The 20,861-nt window shown below is 42.5% G+C and overlaps 1 protein-coding gene across 2 annotated transcripts in view; it reads right to left on the reverse strand.

Moving 5' to 3' along the window:
• mcm9 (minichromosome maintenance 9 homologous recombination repair factor) overlaps positions 1 to 9,419 on the reverse strand; it is a 37,298-nt gene extending 27,879 nt beyond the window's left edge. The window contains exons 1-7 of one of the 2 annotated variants that reach the window (XM_085432986.1): positions 9,314 to 9,419; positions 8,421 to 8,610; positions 6,249 to 6,414; positions 3,855 to 3,961; positions 768 to 974; positions 524 to 605; positions 32 to 232 (exon numbers count right to left, since the gene is read on the reverse strand). In XM_085432986.1, the coding sequence (XP_085289112.1) occupies positions 32 to 232; positions 524 to 605; positions 768 to 974; positions 3,855 to 3,961; positions 6,249 to 6,414; positions 8,421 to 8,591 (934 nt within the window). In that variant the 5' untranslated portion in view covers positions 8,592 to 8,610; positions 9,314 to 9,419. Of the gene's footprint in view, positions 1 to 31; positions 233 to 523; positions 606 to 767; positions 975 to 3,854; positions 3,962 to 6,248; positions 6,415 to 6,891; positions 7,073 to 8,420; positions 8,611 to 9,313 lie in introns of those variants that run through there. The other variant, XM_085432987.1, reaches the window with a different exon arrangement.
• Positions 9,420 to 20,861: the final 11,442 nt, after the last annotated feature.

A 20,861-nucleotide genomic window follows, 5' to 3' on the forward strand; every position in this document is an offset into this window, starting at 1 on the left:
ATAATAGTCTTACACAGTAAATTATACATACCAGCTATAGGATTATGTTTGTAGCTATTCCAGAATTCTTCAAATTCTTCCTGAGCATCCTTTACAAGCTGTCCAGCAGCAGCCTGCTGGTTGTTTACCTCTATATTGTTAGCTTTGAGGACCAACTCCACATCACAAAGTGCACCATCATAAAAGGTTTTCCAGCGCAGACACATCACTCCATAAACAGTGACATCATCTCCTGGGAGCATACAGTCCAAAAGCCAATACATGAGATTAATTATTAAAATTTTATTTTCAGTTCTGATTTTGGCAAAGTAATCATAATACAACTACCTTTGTTGCATCGTTTTTCACTACAAACATCTATTAAGAGTTAGAAAACATACATTTCCAGCACTGATGTGGATTTCCAGTGACAAACTTATGTTTGCTTTGCTACTCATTTTAAACTCAACTTGCCTTGAGCCACAAACTGTAAGCTATCAGGAGAAGCGTATCTGGACAGTTCTTACACATTAATGTTTCTTACCAGATTTACAACTGTCGACGAGGTCATTCTCCAGAACTACCAGTAAAGAACGAGGAATACTGCCCACTGAAAGTTTCTGCACCTGTTGTAAGATGGGTACAATTCGATAAAAATGACATTTTACGCACTCAGCATGTGAAGTTTTAACAACATAACTTAACGCTTTAACTATGTTTAGAAATTTTTAAAATCAATACATAAATTAATTAAATAAAATCAAGAAGCTCATGTTTAAAAGCCTAACCTGCTCTTGAATTTTGATCTCCTGGTAATCCCTGCAAGCAGCAGGTTCAGATCCTTCAGACAGACAAGTGAATTTATATGAGTTACAGCTATCGGGGTTAGGGCAGGCTACGGGTGGGACAAACGTGTAGAATTGCTCAAATTCTGCCTGCACTGTGAAAACATGACGACACTTTGTGCACATGTAATCACGCTCATATTCCAGAACCTACGAGAGGAGGAAAAAGACACGGCTGTCAGTAAAACTCAAAGAAACCAAAGTGGATCTGCGTAAGGCTCTGCTCCTTGTCCAAACACCACCTCAAAGTTTACAAAGTGACTTTTTGTGTCTCGTTGAATTTTTAACTTGCATTCAATTTTTTAATCGAATAACTGTTTCAACAGTTAAGCTTAACTGTAGAAGGCTTGTTTGACATTAAGAAACATTTACACATAACTAACAATGGTCATGAATAAGAATAAAAACTGGAAGTTGTCTGTAGAGAGGTGTGGTTTTGGCTAAGCTGCAGAGGAGGCATGGAGCAGTGGGTTTAGGGTGGGACATCAGGGGAGGCTAACCCACACAGCTGTTCTCAATCACTTTTTTTTTTTTTTTGCCTGTCCCGTTTGGCTCTTTTGCCATCAGAATTATTGTCTAAAGGCAAAGAAAGATGCCCAACGGATTTACTTTACCAAATTGACCATCCCAGCCTTGCCGTAATGGTCCATTTGATTCACCTTTTATTGTTTATTTTATTTTCACTTGCTGAATACAGGACAAATTTGATTGGGGGAAAGAAGGGGAGAAAGAAAGAGGGAAAGAGAAACAGCTGAGAAGAGGGACGACGGGGGAGAAGGGCAAAAACCAACAGAATGGGCAGAAAAAAAAAAAAAAAATGCATATATCAATCACCTGGATCACCTGTTGAGAAAGAAAAAAAGAAAACAAGCAGAAGAGAACAAGAGTAATAGAATAAACAGCATCACAATGATATATGGGAATATGACAGTAAATACTAAATATTAAACATTATTGTGCAGCACGTAAGATCGACAGAACACAGTGTGCTTTGAGGTAGGAGCCAAAAAGGGTGTAGTTTGTGGGTGTGATCACCCGTGTGTACACCTGTGAGCATGGACGCGCTTGTTTTTTTTTTTAAAAAAGGTTCCTTCATGTAATGATCTGCTAGAGGGTGTGGGGGGGCCACTGCCCCGTCCTCCAGGGCATGAAGCAGGTATGGAGGAGATCAAAACTCCAGACATCCAGAGGCCCCCAGAACACAAGAGACCAAGGAAGACCGACAGAGGGGCAGCCGTGCCACTGTCCCAGAAAGAGCTGAGGAGAGTCCCAGATGAGGGCTCACTCAGCAGCCGCGGAGCGGAAGCCAGGGGGGTTGCAGTGACGCGCCCGTGAGCTCCGCCGGCAGCCAGCCGTGCCTGAGTGACCGAGCCCCAGGCCGAGAGGCCGGGGGCACCCCACCTCCGAAGTGGCCCGAGCGAGCCCCAGGCTCCAGGCCCCGATAAGCGGCCGCCAAGGAGTGAGCCGGTGTGTACCTGGACGCCCATCCCCGGACACAAAGAACCACCAACGCACCGACACCTGAGGGAGTCCGCCACTGGCAGGGGAAGTGGTGGTGGGGGGAGATAGGCCTCCAAACCTTGGAGGGCCTGAGATGTCCCCCAGAGAGGTGGCGTCTGATACCCAACCTGACATATAGACACAGACATACAGGCACACAGAGATACAAACATCCATTCCCAACCTCATGCTCTCATATGCACTTACTCCACACTCAACCAACGTGGAGACAGACATAAAGAGACGCTGTACACACGATCACACTCCCCAAGCGTACTCTACGAACCGGGTCTAGGTACCCTTGCCCCTGGAGGGGGGAACTGCACCCAGACCCAGGTGGTGTTACCCTTTTCCCTGCAGTGGGGAGAGGCAGACCGCCCCGACTCCGCAACAGCAGGGAGGCCCCACACTCCAGACCGCAGTCGGACGGCCAACTCCTCCTCCTAGCCCCCCCACTCCAGCAGGCCGCAGAGAACGGGGGTGTTCTCAATCACCTGATCATGCCTTCCCCATTTCAGTAGGATGCCGGGACCTGACGGGAGGACAGCTGGGAAGTTGTACAAACCAAAAAGTGTGCTGTATGTATAATATCAATCGACTTGCAATGCTGTGTGCTTCGGGTCTTTTTGTCACAATGATGCCGAAACCCAGTCATGGGATGATGGACCGCAACCTATTCGGCTGGTGGAAGTGCTGGCGAAGATGGTGGTGGAGCTAGCCGCTATGCATCAGTAGCAGGCTGCAGTGCATCATCTGCAGAGCAGCACCTGATGGTTCATCTAACCCTTTTCCCCTCTATAGACACCATCCTCCACTCACCGGGAGCCGCTGGGGCAGGAGTGTTGAGTGCGGGGGGGGGGGGGGGGGGGGGGGGGGGCCAGGACACGTCTGCTGGGAGCGCCCACAGACGTGTGAGATAGATGTTCCATTTTGCTGGCCCTCCAACACCCTCCTTCGGTCTAAGAGGTACGTACAGCATAACGGTAAGGTGCGAAGGGGGTACATGCCAGTCTATGGTGGATATGGGTTGCACGCACACCCTGGTCTACCAAATCCTTGGTGGACACTGACCCCCTGTTAGGGCAGTGTGTGGGGATGCATTCACAACCAGTAATGATGTGTAGTGTCTGCATTGCACTAAGCGGTGACGTGGGGTCATCGAACACTGACTCTGGCCTGGAGGAGACGGCAGGGCCTTCTTGTGATGCCTCATCAGCTAAAGAAATTCCCTCCATGGAAGACTTCCCACTAAAGCAGTCTTATGATGACACTATATGCTAGGTCTTTGACCAAGTGATAAAAAAATGATGGTCACATGTTGCACCCTGACCTACCCAAAAAAGACGGGTTGTATCAACTGGGTCCTTTCACAAATATTTAATTCAAATATTGACACGATGTGTGGGCGTCTAAATCTCTACTCCACTATTAACTGGTGGCTTATATGTATACTGCTCATGTTTTTTGCAGTGTTGGAAGCAGCATTCCATTTAATTGAATAGCACATGTACATATATGAAATGCTGTTACCTTGGCAATACTGGTACGTATTACAGTACCAGTTACAGACAAAAAGTGTCCTACATCTCTAGTCCTAGGAATTGTATCTCTTGTCAGCTCTGGGCACACTGGCAGACCTGGACACAGGAGAAAAATAAGTTATGTGAAGTGACTCAAACAAGCAACAGTGAAGAGCAGCAACGCTCGAAAACCCTCAAATGTGGCTGTATTACAACAATTCTGCAAAGATGAGTGGGCCAAAATTCATCTACAGTGGTGTAAAAGACTCATTACCAGTCGACACAAATGCCTGATTGTAGTTGTTGTTGCTAAGGGGGGTGACCCCGAAACGGTCACAGTAGATGGCTGTTTCCCTGAGCCTGGTTCCACAGACAAGGGGCCTGAAAGCTGAAGGCTCCAACTCCCATACTGCTTTTAAACTGGACATGAAACGCTACAAGTATAAAGGGTAATTTACACCCTGGAGCACTGCACTGAAAAACTGATACTGATGTAACACTGTCTGTGAAGCTGGATTTAAGAGAGAAATGCTGATAGAACATGTTTAGTGCCATCTTGTGTCAGTACAAAACATGACGTGACCAGCTTGGTTGGTTGTGGTCAATAGACTTTAGTCTAACATTACTTTATGTTAGCTAACTAGTGACAGAGCCGATAACTCAGGTGGCTCCTTATTTTTAGTCTTATTTTCTACTAAGAGGGGGTCAATTTTGTACTACCATTGGCTGTAGCAATGAGTTTTATCTTAGGAAACCAAGGATCTACTGTCCACTTTCACTGCTTGTCTCTTAAGCAGTCAATAGTTCTTTGTTGTTTGGCTAGCTGCACTAAAATGGGAGAATATAGCTGTTAGCCGTAATGTTCAGATTTATAAAACTAGGTACACCATATAGGAGATGCAAAAACTAAGTGCAAGCACATAAACACTAGATCAGGCGTCTCCAACTCCAGTCCTCGAGAGATACTGGCCGGCAGCTTTTATATGCATCCTTGTTCCGACACACCTGAATCAAATGAATGGCTCGTTACCAGGCCTTTACCAAACTTGATGGCATGCTGAAGAGGTAATTCAGCCATTTGATTGATTCAGCTGTGTTGGAGTAGGGATGCATCTAAAAGCTGCAGACAGTAGCTCTCAAGGACTGGAGTTGGACACCACTGCATTAGATATATACATAATTCCAGTTTTGGTTATTTGGACAGCTTTACTGATATAACTGTGGGGACTTGGACTTAGAGCTTAAGGCAACAACTAACGTACAGCTGCACGCTGAAATCTGGGAACTAAGGTTAAAAACATTTTGAGTGTCATTCTCTAATATATTTTTCTTTGTGACGGCATAACCATGTTTCCAATAGTTGGAATTCTGTTTCCAAGTTGGGATTCTGTGTAAAATTTTGATCTCTGCCAAGAAGGTTATATTTTCAGTACCATTTGCTCCATGTGTGCCTCTGTGAATACAACAGCTCAAAAGGTTTTGAATGAATTCGAATAAAAGTTTGCAGGAGTACAGAGTGGGGTCATTGCGTTAAAATGTAGCTTGCATTTACCAGCGTCTTCAAGGTCAATTATTAGTCGAAAAAGTAATGTGCCGAATAAAGATTTGAAATAACTGACTTCTCCTTCACAGTCAAACTGATCTAAATGTCAAAGTGATAATAAGCCTATATTGGACTCTCAGATTCTTACTGCCACTGTTTGCATTGACAACATATAAACTATTAGAAAATGATATTTGGGGATTCAAGGTCAAATAGGGTCAAACTGGCAATATTTAGAAAATCACATGAGAATTCTAAATATCACATTATAGTTTTCAACTAAATACATCACATTTGACCTCACCTTTACATTTCAGAAACAAAAGGAACATATACAAACTAAAATTGGAAGTTAATACTCCCCAGAGAGATTGAGCTACCAAGGCAGAGGTTTGTACTCAGAGTGCTTCTTGTTTTTAATATAACATTAACATGAAATATTTTATATTAATATAAACTTTAATTTAATTTGAATGCACCTGCTAAACTATCAAACTGGGAAATTGTATTGTTATCTTTATTAAAATGTACACATCTGATTAAGCACTCAAACTCTTTATGCAGACAAAGAAAGGCAACTATTCCTAGTTAATTAAAATAACAGTTTATCCAGTTAAATATTTTAAAAATCAGACTGATATAAAGGCTTTTTCTTAGCTTCCTGAAAAATACAATAACAAACTTGGTCACCATCTTTAAAAAAAAAAAACTGCTTTTGAAACTATGTGCTGCTTTCGTAGAGAGTGACCGGATCTATAGCATAGATTTATAACTCAGTTTATTTAGGCTTGACAGCATTTTGGTTGACATAGACACACAATCCAAATTGAGAGCTGTAACTAGTATAACTGCATGACTAACCTGTGATGCGAGCATGAAGAGTGTGGACCAATCTCTGGTCTTGTTTTCTTTGCCCTTCATTATGTTTGAGTGAGCCGTCGTCTGTTACCGCTTTGGCTTTTCTGTTTAATACTTTATCAAATATAGCCAGGATATCAGTGGGATATGCATTGAAATAGTCCCCAATCTGTGGGAAGACAGTACAATAACCATGACATTAGTGCAAATCCACATTAAATAATGAAGTGTAAGTACGTCAAAATAATAAATGAGTGTTTGGATAAGAAATACTTAGAGGCTAAATATTCAAGAAAGAAAAACAATGTTTCAAAATGAACTGCTCACTGGATTCCAATTTAGAAAATTCCTTTTTAATAGTTTAACTGCATCTGTTAAAAATATATAAATAAACATTTTAACAAAATTTTTCTTAAAATGCAAAAATTAAAAAAACCCAAGTACAGACATGTCAGCTAAGCCATAAAATAAGATACTTTTTGTCTTTTTACCAGATGGAGCATCATTGTTGAGAAACAAATCTGATCATGTGGGCCTGATCATTTTGTTAACATATTACTGTTCGTTCTATTAAAGACGAAAGGATGAGATCGCAGGTACGAGTGGCGTAAATGAGATTTCTCTGAGGGTTGGATGGATCGTTTACCGATACGGTGAGGAGTTCAGTCATTGGGGAGGGGCTCAGAGTACAGCCACTGCTCCTCCACATTAAAAGGAGCCACATGAGGCAGTTGCCTCCTGGGTAAGCTGTTCCAGCTGGACATGTCCTACCAGAGGAAGGTAGGACAGGGAGAGGGAGGTTTGGGCTTCCCTGTTTGGCCTGCTGACTTCAAATAAGCAGAAGAAAATGAATAGATGATTTATCGTTTTGTTACTCAAGCTGTCTGCCCTAATCTTAGTATATCACGTTTGCAATTTATTTTAATAATCTGGTGCCAAAAAGCAGCACTCCCCGCCACCCCAAAATAAGTTTTTTTTGTTTTGTTTTTTAAACTATGCTATCAGTTTTCAATTGATTGCAATATCCTCTAACTATACATAGTAAAATATCTTTGTATAGTCAATTGAAAATTAATTAATTTTAACATATTTAATTTCACTTTGGTCCACTGTAAAACCATATCTCCTTTATTAAGATATGGGATAGTAGCATTTAATGTTTAAATTTATCCAGTTTAAACAGCAATATAATAATTAACTAATAAGTAACCACTCTGTGCCCTAAGTCCCAAAAGGATTAATCTCTTGTCTCATGTTCGACGGTGTTCCTAGGGATGATTTTTGTGTATAAAAAGATTAATGAACTGAAGAAGACCCCTTTTATATGAGCGTTCACAGAGGCTAACCCAGAAAGCCCGGCTTAACAGAAAAAAAAGTATCCCCACCGTCAATATACCCTAACTAAGACAAATAAAACTTTGATGTGAAACATTTAAAAGTGACAAATATGCAGAAAAGGAAGAAATCAGGAAGCAAATAGTTTTTCCACATGCCATTTGTTGATGGCATGATGAACTATACTCACAAATAGTGTTTTCTGGCAGTGTTCCTAAGCACATGCTGACAGTGCAGGGCCACCTGATGGCCTAAAGATCACAAGCTTCCAGACTTGTCACACAAAGACTTCTCCTGCTCCTCAGAATTATTTGATATTATGTACTGTATTATAAGGAGATATAAAAAGTCTATATTCCATAATTTGTAGACATAGTGTTTGGCGGATGAATGGTGAAACCCTGCCCATGTTTATTTCTGAGAAACATTAGCTCTCCAAGCTCTTTTCAAACCTAATCATGTTACTGACCTGTTGCCAATGAATCAAATTAGTTGCAAAATGTTTCTATGATTGCTTCACTTTAGTATCATTTACTTTTCCAGCCTTTTTTTCTACAGTTCCCAACTTAAAATGTTAAATTTGGTCAGTTTAAACATTTGATATGTTTTTGAGGTGCTTTTGTGAATAAATGTGGGTTTGAGATTTAGAAATCATTGCCTTCTGTGTTATTTAAACTTTACACTCCAATGCCCATCATTTTAGGAACCGGGATTATAATAATACTATTCTGAGTTTAACCATGACACATGACTTTTTTTTTCTTTTTTTAAACAGACATACAAATCTCAAGGAGCTTACTTTATCTATATCCCAAACACAGAAACCTGTGTTAACATTACCTCCATATTGGCCTCAAACAATGTCATGGCATTAACCACTAGAGGGCGATGAGTGTCTTCATTATCTTCAGTCTCTTCAATAAGTTGAAGAATGTCATTGTGATGATGATCTGTCAGATAGGTTTCAAACACCCGATCAATCAGTGCCTCCTGTTCCGGGCTTATCAACATGATGCAACAATTTGAATCCCTGCAAGAACATAAACAATGAAACTGACGTTTATAAAGACTAATGTTACAAACACGTTGTGTGCTGGTCTTAAACATCATTTTAAATATTCCATATCCATGTGCATTCACAGTTAAAGATCTCTCTTTATGCGTGCTCAGCAGTCAAACAAAGATGTTAAGCTGCTGGCTAGCTGCACACAAAAGACATGGAATACAAACGTGGACAGGTCTATTGGCAGCAGAGTGGCCCACTCTCAATATTAATATTAATATTAAAAACCCGTAACGTTAGAAAATATGATTAGGTTAAACACATAATTGCAACACAGCTATTGCACATTTAAAGAAGCCGTGTGGGAGAGAGGAAACAAATAAAATTCAAATGCAATACTGCTCTATTAGAAGTTATCACCTTTGTTCTAACTGCCTAAAACTGCGCGACAAAGCAACAAATAATGTTCCCATGTCTTCCCGGTGCTCATCAGGCAAAGACAGAGATTTTAACTATAGACACTCCTACTGTCTACCCGAGAGTTACAAAAGGCACTTCTTTGTAATTGGATTAGTACACGTCAGTCACATTGATTTCAAACAAAAATACCACTTTACATGTCATCTATTAGCGTAAACACCCTGCATACTAAAAGTTGTATAACAAGTTTCTCCCGCTGATAATTACGTTCATATCCTGTCTCGCTGTAATAATGTAAAGGCTCACATACCGTTTGTCAGACACACGAACATTTTCTAATAAGAAACCCACTTGTACAGCCACAGCGACTTGTGCTGCGCGGGCTTACAGCTGTCTTCTTCTACGTCTAAACTGGCTTCTGCTTCTTCTTCTTGTTTGTAAACGGTTGGCAAACAACAAAAGAGTTTGTCATTGCCGCCAACTGGTATGGAGTGTGTATCGGCACATTCTCATGCAGGAGCTTGGAACGGTGTGTATGGAGGGCTACAAGTGCCAAAAGGATATAAATAAATAATTACACAGTTAATTTAATATTTCATTTATTAATAATGAAGGTAGAAAATAATAATTCATTAAATATTGATTTATTTCATTTGAAACATTAAATAAATGTGTTTATTTGTAATTTCCATAAAATATTGACATATTTAGTTCAAACATTTTGACACTGGCGCTGATGCAGTGTTCATGAATTTCAACCTTGCTCATCAAAGTAACAAGGCGGGGTCAATGCCGATTTGTTTAGTGGGCATTTCTCAATACCCAAAGCTCATTTGGACTTAATGGAACCCAGACTGTCAGTAATCTTTTAAAATACTACTGTTTTTGTGTCAGCAAATACACTTCTGATATTTTTTTTCTAGGCAACAATTTTGTGATGTAAACTTCAACCATCTGGGCAATCAGTCGAAATGAACCCTATATGCAAAAGTGCTTTGATATTTTCGGAGATGTTGTTCCCGATGTTTCTTCCCACTAGTCTAACAGCCAGCTTTATGGTTGGAGCAGACAACACCCAGGTCCCTGCACACAAACCCTTGCTGACCCTCACCTCTTGAAGACTAAACAGGGATTACAAGGAACTCAGAAACATAGACTGCTAATGAACCTTAAATCGTGATCATAATGCATAACAATCACAAAAACACAAGAAACTCAAAATGCTGCGACCAAGACAAAGAACCATGAGAAAGTGTGCAACATATTGAGAGATGTTCTGCTTGTTCCTAAATTAAAATCAGAATAAGAATAACCTTATGTGTTAGGTTTGTATTTTACTTTTTCATAATCTACCCCCAAGTCAAAAACATACAAAAAAGTACACTTTACATAGAAGTTATAATGTATTATATACATAATTGTACCCGTCCAGTGGTTAATTTCATAACCACGTGGCAGCAGGGATTTCACAGCACAAGCCTAACCCCAAGACTCTCTAATTCCCTCCCTGGTCACCCCTACATCACAGCCTAATGTGAGTAAGAATGATCAGAGTGCTAAAACAGAGCTTTTCTTTATTTCCTCATAATAAAGCATTTTTATTCAGAAACAAAGATAAATCAAAATAAGTTTGATCAATATATAAATGAGAAATTTAGGTTGAGTAGTGAAAATGATTGTCTGTGAAAACTAATATCTAAGCAATGAGTTTATCATACACATAATCCTAAATTAGAGAAATAATGTTAACTGTTACACAGAGCCTGGTGTAGCCCCATTTTTCTTGTGGTAAAGAAAGATGGGTTTTGTTAGGATTAAATAAAGCTGTTTTTAATTATTTTTATACATTGCTATGTGCTCATTAAAGAGTTGGCACTCCATGAAATGAGGGTCAAAAGCTTAATTCAGCTCTATGACTGAATTGAATTATCATGACTGTCATGTAGAAGTGCAGAGGGTTTTGCAAAACATTGTCACAGACAGCCAGGGGCCAGCACGAGAGGTTCGGATCCAAAAGCAGACACCATGAGCTCAGCTGCATTTTACACAAGTGATTTATTAAAGGGTGACAGTGAAAAACAAAACACCCTAATCCTCAGTGAACTAACCTAGTTCAGTTCAATTCAATACTTTATTGTCCCACCAGGGGAAATTACACTCAACAAAAATATAAACGCAACACCTTTGTTACTGCTCCCATTCCCCATGGGATGGACGTAGAGACCTAAAATTCATCCCAGATACACAATATAACCATCCTTCCCAAACAGTGGTCACAAATCAGTCCAAATGTGTGGTAGTGGGCACATCTGCTATATTGAGATAATCCATCCCACCTCACAGGTGTGCCACATCAGGATGCTGATCTGACATCATGAGTAGTGCACAGGTGTACCTCAGACTGCCCACAACAAAAGGCCACCCTGGAATGTGCAGTTTTGTCTCACAGCAAAATGCCACAGATGCCACAAGCAATGAGGGAGCGTGCAATTGGCATGCTGACAGCAGGAATGTCAACCAGATCTGTCGCCCGTGCATTGAATCTTCATTTCTCAACCATAAGCCGTCTCCACAGGCATTTCAGAGAATATGGCAGCACATCCAACCGGCCTCACAACCGCAGACCTCGTGTAACCACACCAGCCCAGGACCTCCACATCCAGCAGGTTCACCTCCAAGATCGTCTGAGACCAGCCACCCAGACAGCTGCTGGAACAATTGGTTTGCACAACCAAACAATTTCTGCACAAACTGTCAGAAACCGTCTCAGGGACGCTCAACTGCATGCCCGTCGTCCTCATCGGGGTCTTGACCTGACTCCAGCTCGTCGCCGTAACAGACTTGTGTGGGCAAATGCTCACATTCGATGGCGTCTGGCACGTTGGAGAGGTGTGCGCTTCACGGATGAATCATGGTTCACATTGTTCAGGGCAGATGGCAGCTGAGAATGTCCCAGTTCTAGCATGGCCAGCATACTCACCGGACATGTCACCCATTGAGCATGTTCGGGATGTGCTTGACCGGCGTATACGACAGCGTGTACCAGTTCCCACGAATATCCAACAACCTCGCACAGCCATTGAAGTGGAGTGGACCAACATTCCACAGGCCACAATTGACAATCTGATAGACTCCATGCGACGATGTGTTGCACTGCATGAGGCAAATGGTGGTCACACCAGATACTGACCGGTTCTGGGTCCCCAGACCCCCAATAGCGCAAAAAACTGCACATTCCATGGTGGCCTTTTGTTGTGGGCAGTCTGAGGTACACCTGTGCACTACTCATGATGTCAGATCAGCATCCTGATGTGGCACACCTGTGAGGTGGGATGGATTATCTCAATATAGCAGATGTGCCCACTACCACACATTTGGACTGATTTGTGACCACTATTTGGGAGGGATGGTTATATTGTGTATCTGGAATGAATTTTAGGTCTCTACGTCCATCCCATGGGGAATGGGAGCAGTAACAAAGGTGTTGCGTTTATATTTTTGTTGAGTGTAGTTTAGCTGCAAGGGCAACAATAAGAGTAAACAAAACAATAATAAAAAGGTACAAGACAGTTATTTGCCATTAAGGAGACGGGTTGCAGTGGGGATAAGGGAAATATGGAGTCTTTTGGTATTCCTCACAGGTACTCTAAAACGACGGCCAGAGGTCAAACTCATTGTAAAGTGGATGGTTAAAACAATTAATAGAATAAGCCTTTCCCAGCACGTGCTTGTTATAAATGGCCAAAAATCCATCTTGCAAACGCCTTGAGAGTTTGCTGGGAGTTTTTACCAAAAGTCCCAACCAATTCTTGTTATTCAGAGTCCTGTTACCAAACCAGGCAGCGATACAGAAAGAAAACATATTTAGTAAAACTTTTGTAAAACAAGGACAACATAATAATAATAATAATGGATTGGATTTATATAGCGCTTTTCAAGGCACCCAAAGCGCTTTACAATACCACTATTCATTCACTCTCACATTCATACACTGGTGGAGGCAGCTACAGTTGTAGCCACAGCTGCCCTGGGGCAGACTGACAGAAGCGAGACTGCCATATCTGGCCATTTCAGATAAGACATTAAAAGATCTCATTTTTGATAAAAAGAACAGACTTTGCTGAACTTTTTTGGTACTGGCATCAGCATGAGGTTTAAAACACAGTTTGTGGTCAAGAACAACCCACAGATACTTGTAACTCTCCACAATCCCAATATCAGCAGTTTTAATGATAGTAGGTGATGGGCTATAAGAAGACTCCCTAAAATCAATAATCATGTCTTTTGTTTTTGACACATTTAATGAAAGGAATGCCTTATCACACCAAGCAGCAAAATCTTCTGCAACCGGCCCATGGACTGTCTCGTTTCAATCGTTCTGGCCAACGACGTTGAGGTCAAACAACGTGCGACTGCTCTTAAGTGTCAGTCTGAGGTCCAAGCTGAGCATCTTACTTACTGAGCATCTTATAGAGAGCAGGTTCGATTCTTTCAAGGTTACTGCTGAATTCCACAAGGGGCTCCACAGGGGCTCTGGTCTGGTGTTTTTATGAACCACACAGGCCCGGTCAAGCACAGTGGATCCAGCAGGGGAGATAACTGCACCTTCTGGTGTTAATGTATCTTCGGAGATTATCTTACAACTGTCGTGGCTTGTGTTTAGGACAGAGTGCAGGGGATAAAGTTCGATGGATTGTTATAGACAGTCGGAATGCAGACATTTTATGTTTGCAAGAGACAGGGTTGTCCAAACAGGACTTGGGAAAACTCAATTGCCTTAATGCAAGATTTTGGGAGTAGGGGGAATCAACAACTGATCCCAGCACGACTATAGTCAGAAGCACAATACCAGAAGGGGTTGCTGTTCTCTGGGACAAAAAATAGACCCTGTGATAAAGCCCATTAGATTGGATGTAGACTGGTGTATTGGTATACAATATACACAGAATAATAATAGCTTTATTATTCTTAATGTTTTTACTCCCTATGAATCTTTTGAAAATGAGGAGGAATACCTCAGTAGTCTGGCTTTTATTAATGCATTTATTCAAGATAATGATACTTACAGTATATATGTTGTGGGTGATTTTAATGCCACTCAGACATCAGTTCTCGGTTTGCTAACCACTTAATCCATTTCTGTGAAGATAATAATCTTATCCTTTCTATCAAATTGTTACTGCCTCCAGATAGCTACATATACATAAGTGAAGCCTGGCATAGTACATCATGGCTGGACCATTGTATCTGTATAGCTGATGTACATGCAACTTTAGAAAACAGCAACAACTGTAAATAATATAGCTAATATTGCTACCAATGTAAAATTAGACTGGCCAGCGTTTAGTGACTAAACGCGAGACTCTGTCTTCAACGCAAAGTCACTAACAAGAATTGAGGCATGGAATGTAAGAACTTTCCTCCAATGCAGGAAACTGGCCCAATTGCTGCTTGAATTCAATTGGTACACAGTACCGGAACACATCAGAGGAGTAGGCATTGTCATGTCCAAGAAGGTGGGGACAGCTCTCGTAGGCTGGAAGTCTGTCAACGACTCACAGCCTGATTTCGCACAAACGTCACGAAGATCACGATCTTCCAAGTATATGTTACACTGCCAAAAAGACCTTCTACAACCACCTTCATGAAGCCTTACGCGAAATCCCTCACCATGACATAGTCTTGCTTATTGGAGACCTAGACGCAAAGATCAATAAAGAGCGGCGTGGTTTGGAACACTTTATCGGTCCCCACGGTTTGGCCTCTTCAGTTGCAGCCGCTTATCACGTGGCCGACCCCCTGAACTGTTGAGTCGCCACCCCTCCCCACGAGGCCGACCCCCTGAACTGTTGAGTCGCCACCCCTCCCCACGAGGCCGACCCCCTGAACTGTTGAGTCGCTACCATTCCCCACGAGGCCGGCCCCCTGAACTGTTTCACTTGCCCTCCTGGTCAACCCCCGGAGCTTCTTGGCTTTGGACAATTGAGCAGTCAACCTTCGGGCCGGCCTCCAGAATTGTATTTTTGGACTCTGTTTTGTTTTTGCTCGTTGCTCCGACTGCTCCAGTCGTGCTCCATGTTCCCTGTGTTTAGTGTCAAGTCCACATCTGTGTTATTCTTCCTGTTTTACTTTGACAGTCCCTTGTCTGATGTTAGTGTGTCTAGTTTTGCTTCACCCTGGTGTCATCATGTTGATTGCTCCCAGCTGTGCTCCCCTCATGTGTCTCATTTCCCTCAGTTTATTTTAACTCTGTGTTTCTCTCTGTCAGTTTCACGTTGTCCCCTCACCATGCTGTGTGTTTCTCCTTCTGTGTTTCCTGAGATTTCTGTCCCTAGTTTCCAGGTTTCCCAGTCACGGTATTACAGAGTTTTTAGTTTTAAGTTTATTTTTGTGAAAATTATTCAACTGCTATAAAGCAGCCTCTTTGAGTTTATTTCTCCGTTGAGTGTCTTGCGCTTGGATCCTACATCCTGCCTACCACATAGCCATACCCTGACAAAAAGTGCGATTATTCTTTTGTTGTATTTCAACACTTCTGTTTCATCAAAGCAATTTTTTTTCTGTTTGGGAGTTACACATTTTACAGATTTCAAAAATTTTGAGAAAATGTAAATTATGTCAACCAGCAATACTTTTAGCACTGCCTAGTATTGAAATCTTGTATCAAACAAATCTAAATTGTGTCTATGTTCTATATTTGTGGGTGTGAAATTGCACTACTTGCATTCTCTCACTACTGCAGAAGACTATTTTCATATACAGCCAGCTCACCCATCTTAACAGTGTGGTGCTGAAGAAACTAGTTTCCAAGAGTTTAGAATTTGTCTTTTTGCAGACATTGTACCAACCAATTGTCAACAATCATAACAAACAATTTTAGCTCAGGCCTCCATGTTTCCATGAATTCCTGAGATATACATACTCTTGTGTCACAAATGCATGTCATGGCACCACCAGTTACACAAAAAGCCTACATGTCATCTTTTGTAGTTTTCAAATAAATATGTGATATTTAATAGCAGTTTTTACTCTACATTAGGCATACATTTTTGAAGTACTCTTTCCAAATTCAGACAGCTTTGAGTTAGAGTATGAAATCGTTTGGTTTAAAAGTCTTAAAACTATAGTAAAAGGGTTTTTATTCACCATTCACTGAGACAAATCAGTGACTGACTTTCCATTTTTGACTGAAAGCTTTTAATAATTTTACTTTACTTTGTATTTTGTGAGCATAACTTATGAAATATGCCTTAACTGTTTTGATAACTGCATTAACTGTGGTGAGAATGAACTTGCTCGTGTGAGAACAGCACCAAAGAAATCCATAAAAATTGTAATTTAAATATCTATTATATTTGTACTATACAGTAGGTGCTATGCTATGTTAAATAATTTAAACAATTTGTTCTTGTTTTAATTATTTCACACTCACACTGGCAACTTGAACATGTCTCCACCTTCAAAGGAAGAGAATGACTCTGTATTCCCTCAAACAGGTTGGATTTTAAATGACTTTCCCTCTATGAACACAGTGTCTCTAGTTACAAACTATGTTTATTTGCCAAATCTACTGTTATTTAAAGGATGTTTTGGAGGCCAGTGAGGACAATGGCAATGTCCAAAATGTTTCTGCTGAACTGAAACAGCCACACACTGATGGAGTGGAATACAAATTCATCGACCAATAGTAGTGCTGACAGTAATGCCGAAGAGGATTTTTTTCAAATGCTCTTTGCCACAGCAACCATTTTGGGTTTTTTTTGTCATTGATCAGAAAGAATGGCAAAAAAACACAGAAAGGGAGGCTTTTCCAAGGTCTGCAGTGGACTAATGTTATAGCCACTGGCATAAAGTCAGTACACCCCTTTTGCATTTTGGTATTTAAGAGGCAGAGCATCAAAACCAGTCAGTCAAGGACTAAGGCACCTGTATTTTCTTGTACGGCATATTGCCGTATTCAGGATTGTCCAGTGACTATGGGAAACAATGAAAAAACCCTGAAGTGTTTTCCCAGGAGGTGAGATGTGCCACAACACAAAAGAACTGAAAACAAGATGCGGTGCGTGGAGAGTCCAGAAATGTCATAGTGGAAAAACTGGAACCCAAATTACCACAAAGTCTTTACCTGGATTCTCATCCTAAAATCCCAGAACATAAAATCCCAGAACAAGAAGCAGAGTGTCGGGATGAGGCGCCATCAAAAGATGTCCTTTAAAATATTTCATGGTCACACAGAACAAAAAAAAAAAGACCTCATTCAAATGAGATGGCCAAGTATTCATAGACAGACAGCAAGGATTTCCAAATGAAGTCATTCAAAGCGTGCTCCTGCATCCTAAGGGGATAAACACTCTTTCAGTCTTTTACTAGAGGTGCAAAGAAGTCATTGTTTCCTTTGATGCGACAGCAAGAATTATCTGTAAAGATAATTCTTCTGCTACTCCGCACTATGTCTGTGAAGTCATCGTGAGAAATCCATTCAAGGGATCATCACCACTACCAGTTGCAACATATGTGACATGTGACCACACTACTGTGTCTGTGACATATTTTCTTCAGGCTTTTCAAAAAGAGATTATAGGATGTATAGAAGTAGGACAAACAAAAGGCCAGTGATGATTATATGTGATGGCTCTCTTGTGCTTCTACAGTCCATTTCAATAACATTCTGCAGAGTAGCTTTGGAAGACCTTCTGGAGAGATACTTTCAGCTTATCACTGGACAGAGACACAGACAACTTTGATATACTCATTCTCTCTTTTGGATGAACTGATGCTACATGTCTTATATCATAGTCCCAAAAAAATTTAGGAGTCAACAACACATACATAAAGACCTTATGTCCCAATTCCTAAGCCACATTTGAAGGCCAATTACGTCACAGCCAGACTCCCAATTCGAGGGCTTCTCCAAATGCATCCTTCATTTCCCTGGATTTGAAGGATGGGTCGGGTGTATCTTTCGTGGTCCAGTCTATCCCAGAATTTATAGTGCGGCCCAGTCAATTCACTTTCCAACAATGGCGGCAGCTACGGAAGCGGTAGAAGGGGCAGCAGAGGACAACTACATTTTTAAATTTGAAATACATATGTTAAGGTCGAGGGTTTTTTTGTTTTTGTTTTTTTTTACAGTCATTAGACTTATGTGACTGTAGATCAGGGGTGGGCAATTCCAGGCCTCAAGGGCCGGTGTCCTGCAGGTTTTAGATCTCAACTTGGGTCAACACACCTGAATCTGTTAGGATGCCTGGGTCGTTGACCCAGGGTTTTTGAGTTTATTATATTATTTATACTTTCTAGTCTTTGGTTTCTTTGAGTTCTGTCTTATGGTTTATGTCTCTGTCCTCTCTAGTTGCTCTGTCTCCCCTGTCACCTGTATCCCCTTGTCTAGTTCGCATCTCTGTGTATCCTTAGTTGCTATATCCCCGTGTCCAGTCAGTGTCTGTGTCTGCCCTGGTCCCACGTCTCTGTTCCCTCTGTTGCAGTGCGTGCGAGTCTGTGTCTTTAGTTCAGTCTGTGTCATGTTTCCTGTTTTATTTTGAAGGTCCTTGTCTGAGGTTAATGTATCTGGTTTCGCTTCCCCTTGTCTCGTTAGGCCTGATTTGCCCCAGCTGTGTTTCCCTCCTGTTACCCATTCCCTGATTGCTCCCTCTGTGTATTTAAGCCCTGTGTTTCTCTGTGTCGCGATCTACCGTTTATGTTGCTGTGTGTTTTGTCTGCCTGTATAAGTTATTTGGATTCTTACTTTTGTTCTGTTTGAGTTCAGCATTAAAGCTGTTTCAGTTTACGTTTGTCTCTGGAGTCTACACCTTGGGTCCTTTTCCTGCCTGCACACAGCCGTCACATAACAGAAGATCGCAACCAGAACATGGACCCTGCAGACTCTTTTTCCTCGGAGTTCAACGGCGAGATGATGCGGATGGTGAGTCTGCTCGACCGCATTGCCCAGTCACAGGATATACGGACTATGGCAGTCGGGCTAAGTGCAGTAGATGCCACCATTCGTCATAACCCTCAGCTTTCTCAGTTTGCTAAGGACACTAAGTTGGATGGCACCATTACTGCCTGAAGAGAGCAAGTCAAGGCTGGTGAGCTTGCTCTCTCACTCACTACATCTTCCCCACCGCTGCCCCAGGACAACACACACTCTCCCCCTGTCTCAACATTGCCACGGACTTCCTCTCCCTCCCCACAACAGCCGGGTTCTCGTTCGCCTGCCTTTTTCCTGGTGGCTATGTGGTCGGAGGATGAGGAGGAGGTCTCTTTTTCTCCACCGGTTCTTCTTCCCTCATCCCAAAGGAAACTGCGTTCAGGCCGCCGCCACTCCAGAACCGTTGAACAAACTCCTCTCGGGGGAGACGGTGACTGTTTATTGCACGCTCCATTTGAGCATTCTGACTCTGGACATTCTGACATCGCACCCACTGTGAGTAACATTGTGTTTCACTCTGAGGAATCTGTTTCACCTGAGCCAGCTAATACAGAGACTGTTAGCAAAGTTGCTTCTTTGGATTGTTTAGTTTTCCAGTCATCTGTTCTGCAACCTGGTCTTGCTGGAGGGTCCGAGGGGTCCGTCCGGCCTTCATCTGTTGGTCCCGCTGGGGGTTCTGGAGAACCGCTCCAGCCGTCTTGAGTCTCCGCTAGAGGGTCTGAGTGGCCCGTTCAGCCTTCTGTCTCCGCTGGAGGGTCCGAGGGACGGCTCCCAAGCCGTCGCCTGCAGCGCCAGCCTCAGCGGCTCCCAAGCCGTCGCCTGCAGCGCCAGCCTCAGCGGCTCCCAAGCCGTCGCCTGCAGCGCCAGCCTCAGCGGCTCCCAAGCCGTCGCCTGCAGCGCCAGCCTCAGCGGCTCCCAAGCCGTCGCCTGCAGCGCCAGCCTCAGCGGCTCCCAAGCCGTCGCCTGCAGCGCCAGCCTCAGCGGCTCCCAAGCCGTCGCCTGCAGCGCCAGCCTCAGCGGCTCCCAAGCCGTCGCCTGCAGCGCCAGCCTCGCTCCGTCTAGCTTCGTTTGCGCCTGAGGTCCCCATGCTGTCCGGCCTGCACGTCCTGTCCGGCCTGCTTGTCCTGCACGTCCTGTCCGGCCTGCTTGTCCTGCACGTCCTGTCCGGCCTGCTTGTCCTGTTCGGCCGCTTTCCAGGCCGATGACTGGACGTCGTTGCCGTCATGGACGGCCCCCTGAACTACGTCGCCGCCGGTGCCTCCCGCCTGCCCGGCCCCCTGAACTGTTTTCTGGGCTCTTGGGCCGTCAGCCTCCGGGCCGGCCCCCTGACCTTTGTGTGAACTGTTTTTCCTGGCCGCCTGCGCCTGTCGTGAGCCTGTGTTTTGTTATGTTGCTTTCCGGGCTCCGGTGTTTGCACTTTTTTTTTTTTTTTTTGTTTCTGGCTCTTTGTTTGGTTTGTTTTGAGCCCTCCGTCCTGTTTCCCCCCCCTGTCATTGTACTGCTTTAATCATACATCAGAATTTAAGTTAGTAGCTTTGTCACTTGACTGTATATTGGCAATGACTGTACTTTCATAAAGATGTCACAGACAGGAAAATATTAGGAAATGTTGTGGGTAATGATAACCACCATGACAAAGTAACATACATCAATATACTGCCAAATTGTACAACTGGAGCTCACTGAAATACAGTGAAATTTGATTATGTAGATCCTTAAAGTTTGACTAACTGTTTCACTTGTGCTGATAGGAGGATGGCCCAAGCTTTGCATCTACCAATGGCAGTGCTGAATGCACAGGTAACAAAGCTCTGTATTACCCTACATTTTGCTTTTTTCCTTCATTGTTGGTAAAACTGTAAATTGGCTTCTGTCATTTTTAAATTGCAAATTGTACAATTGGTTCCAAACCTGAATATATCAAATA

This window comes from Copadichromis virginalis, linkage group LG15 (genome assembly GCF_057382275.1).
Source record: "Copadichromis virginalis isolate Kocher_CV1m ecotype Utaka linkage group LG15, C_Virginalis_male_GT1.1, whole genome shotgun sequence".
NCBI lineage: Eukaryota > Metazoa > Chordata > Actinopteri > Cichliformes > Cichlidae > Copadichromis > Copadichromis virginalis.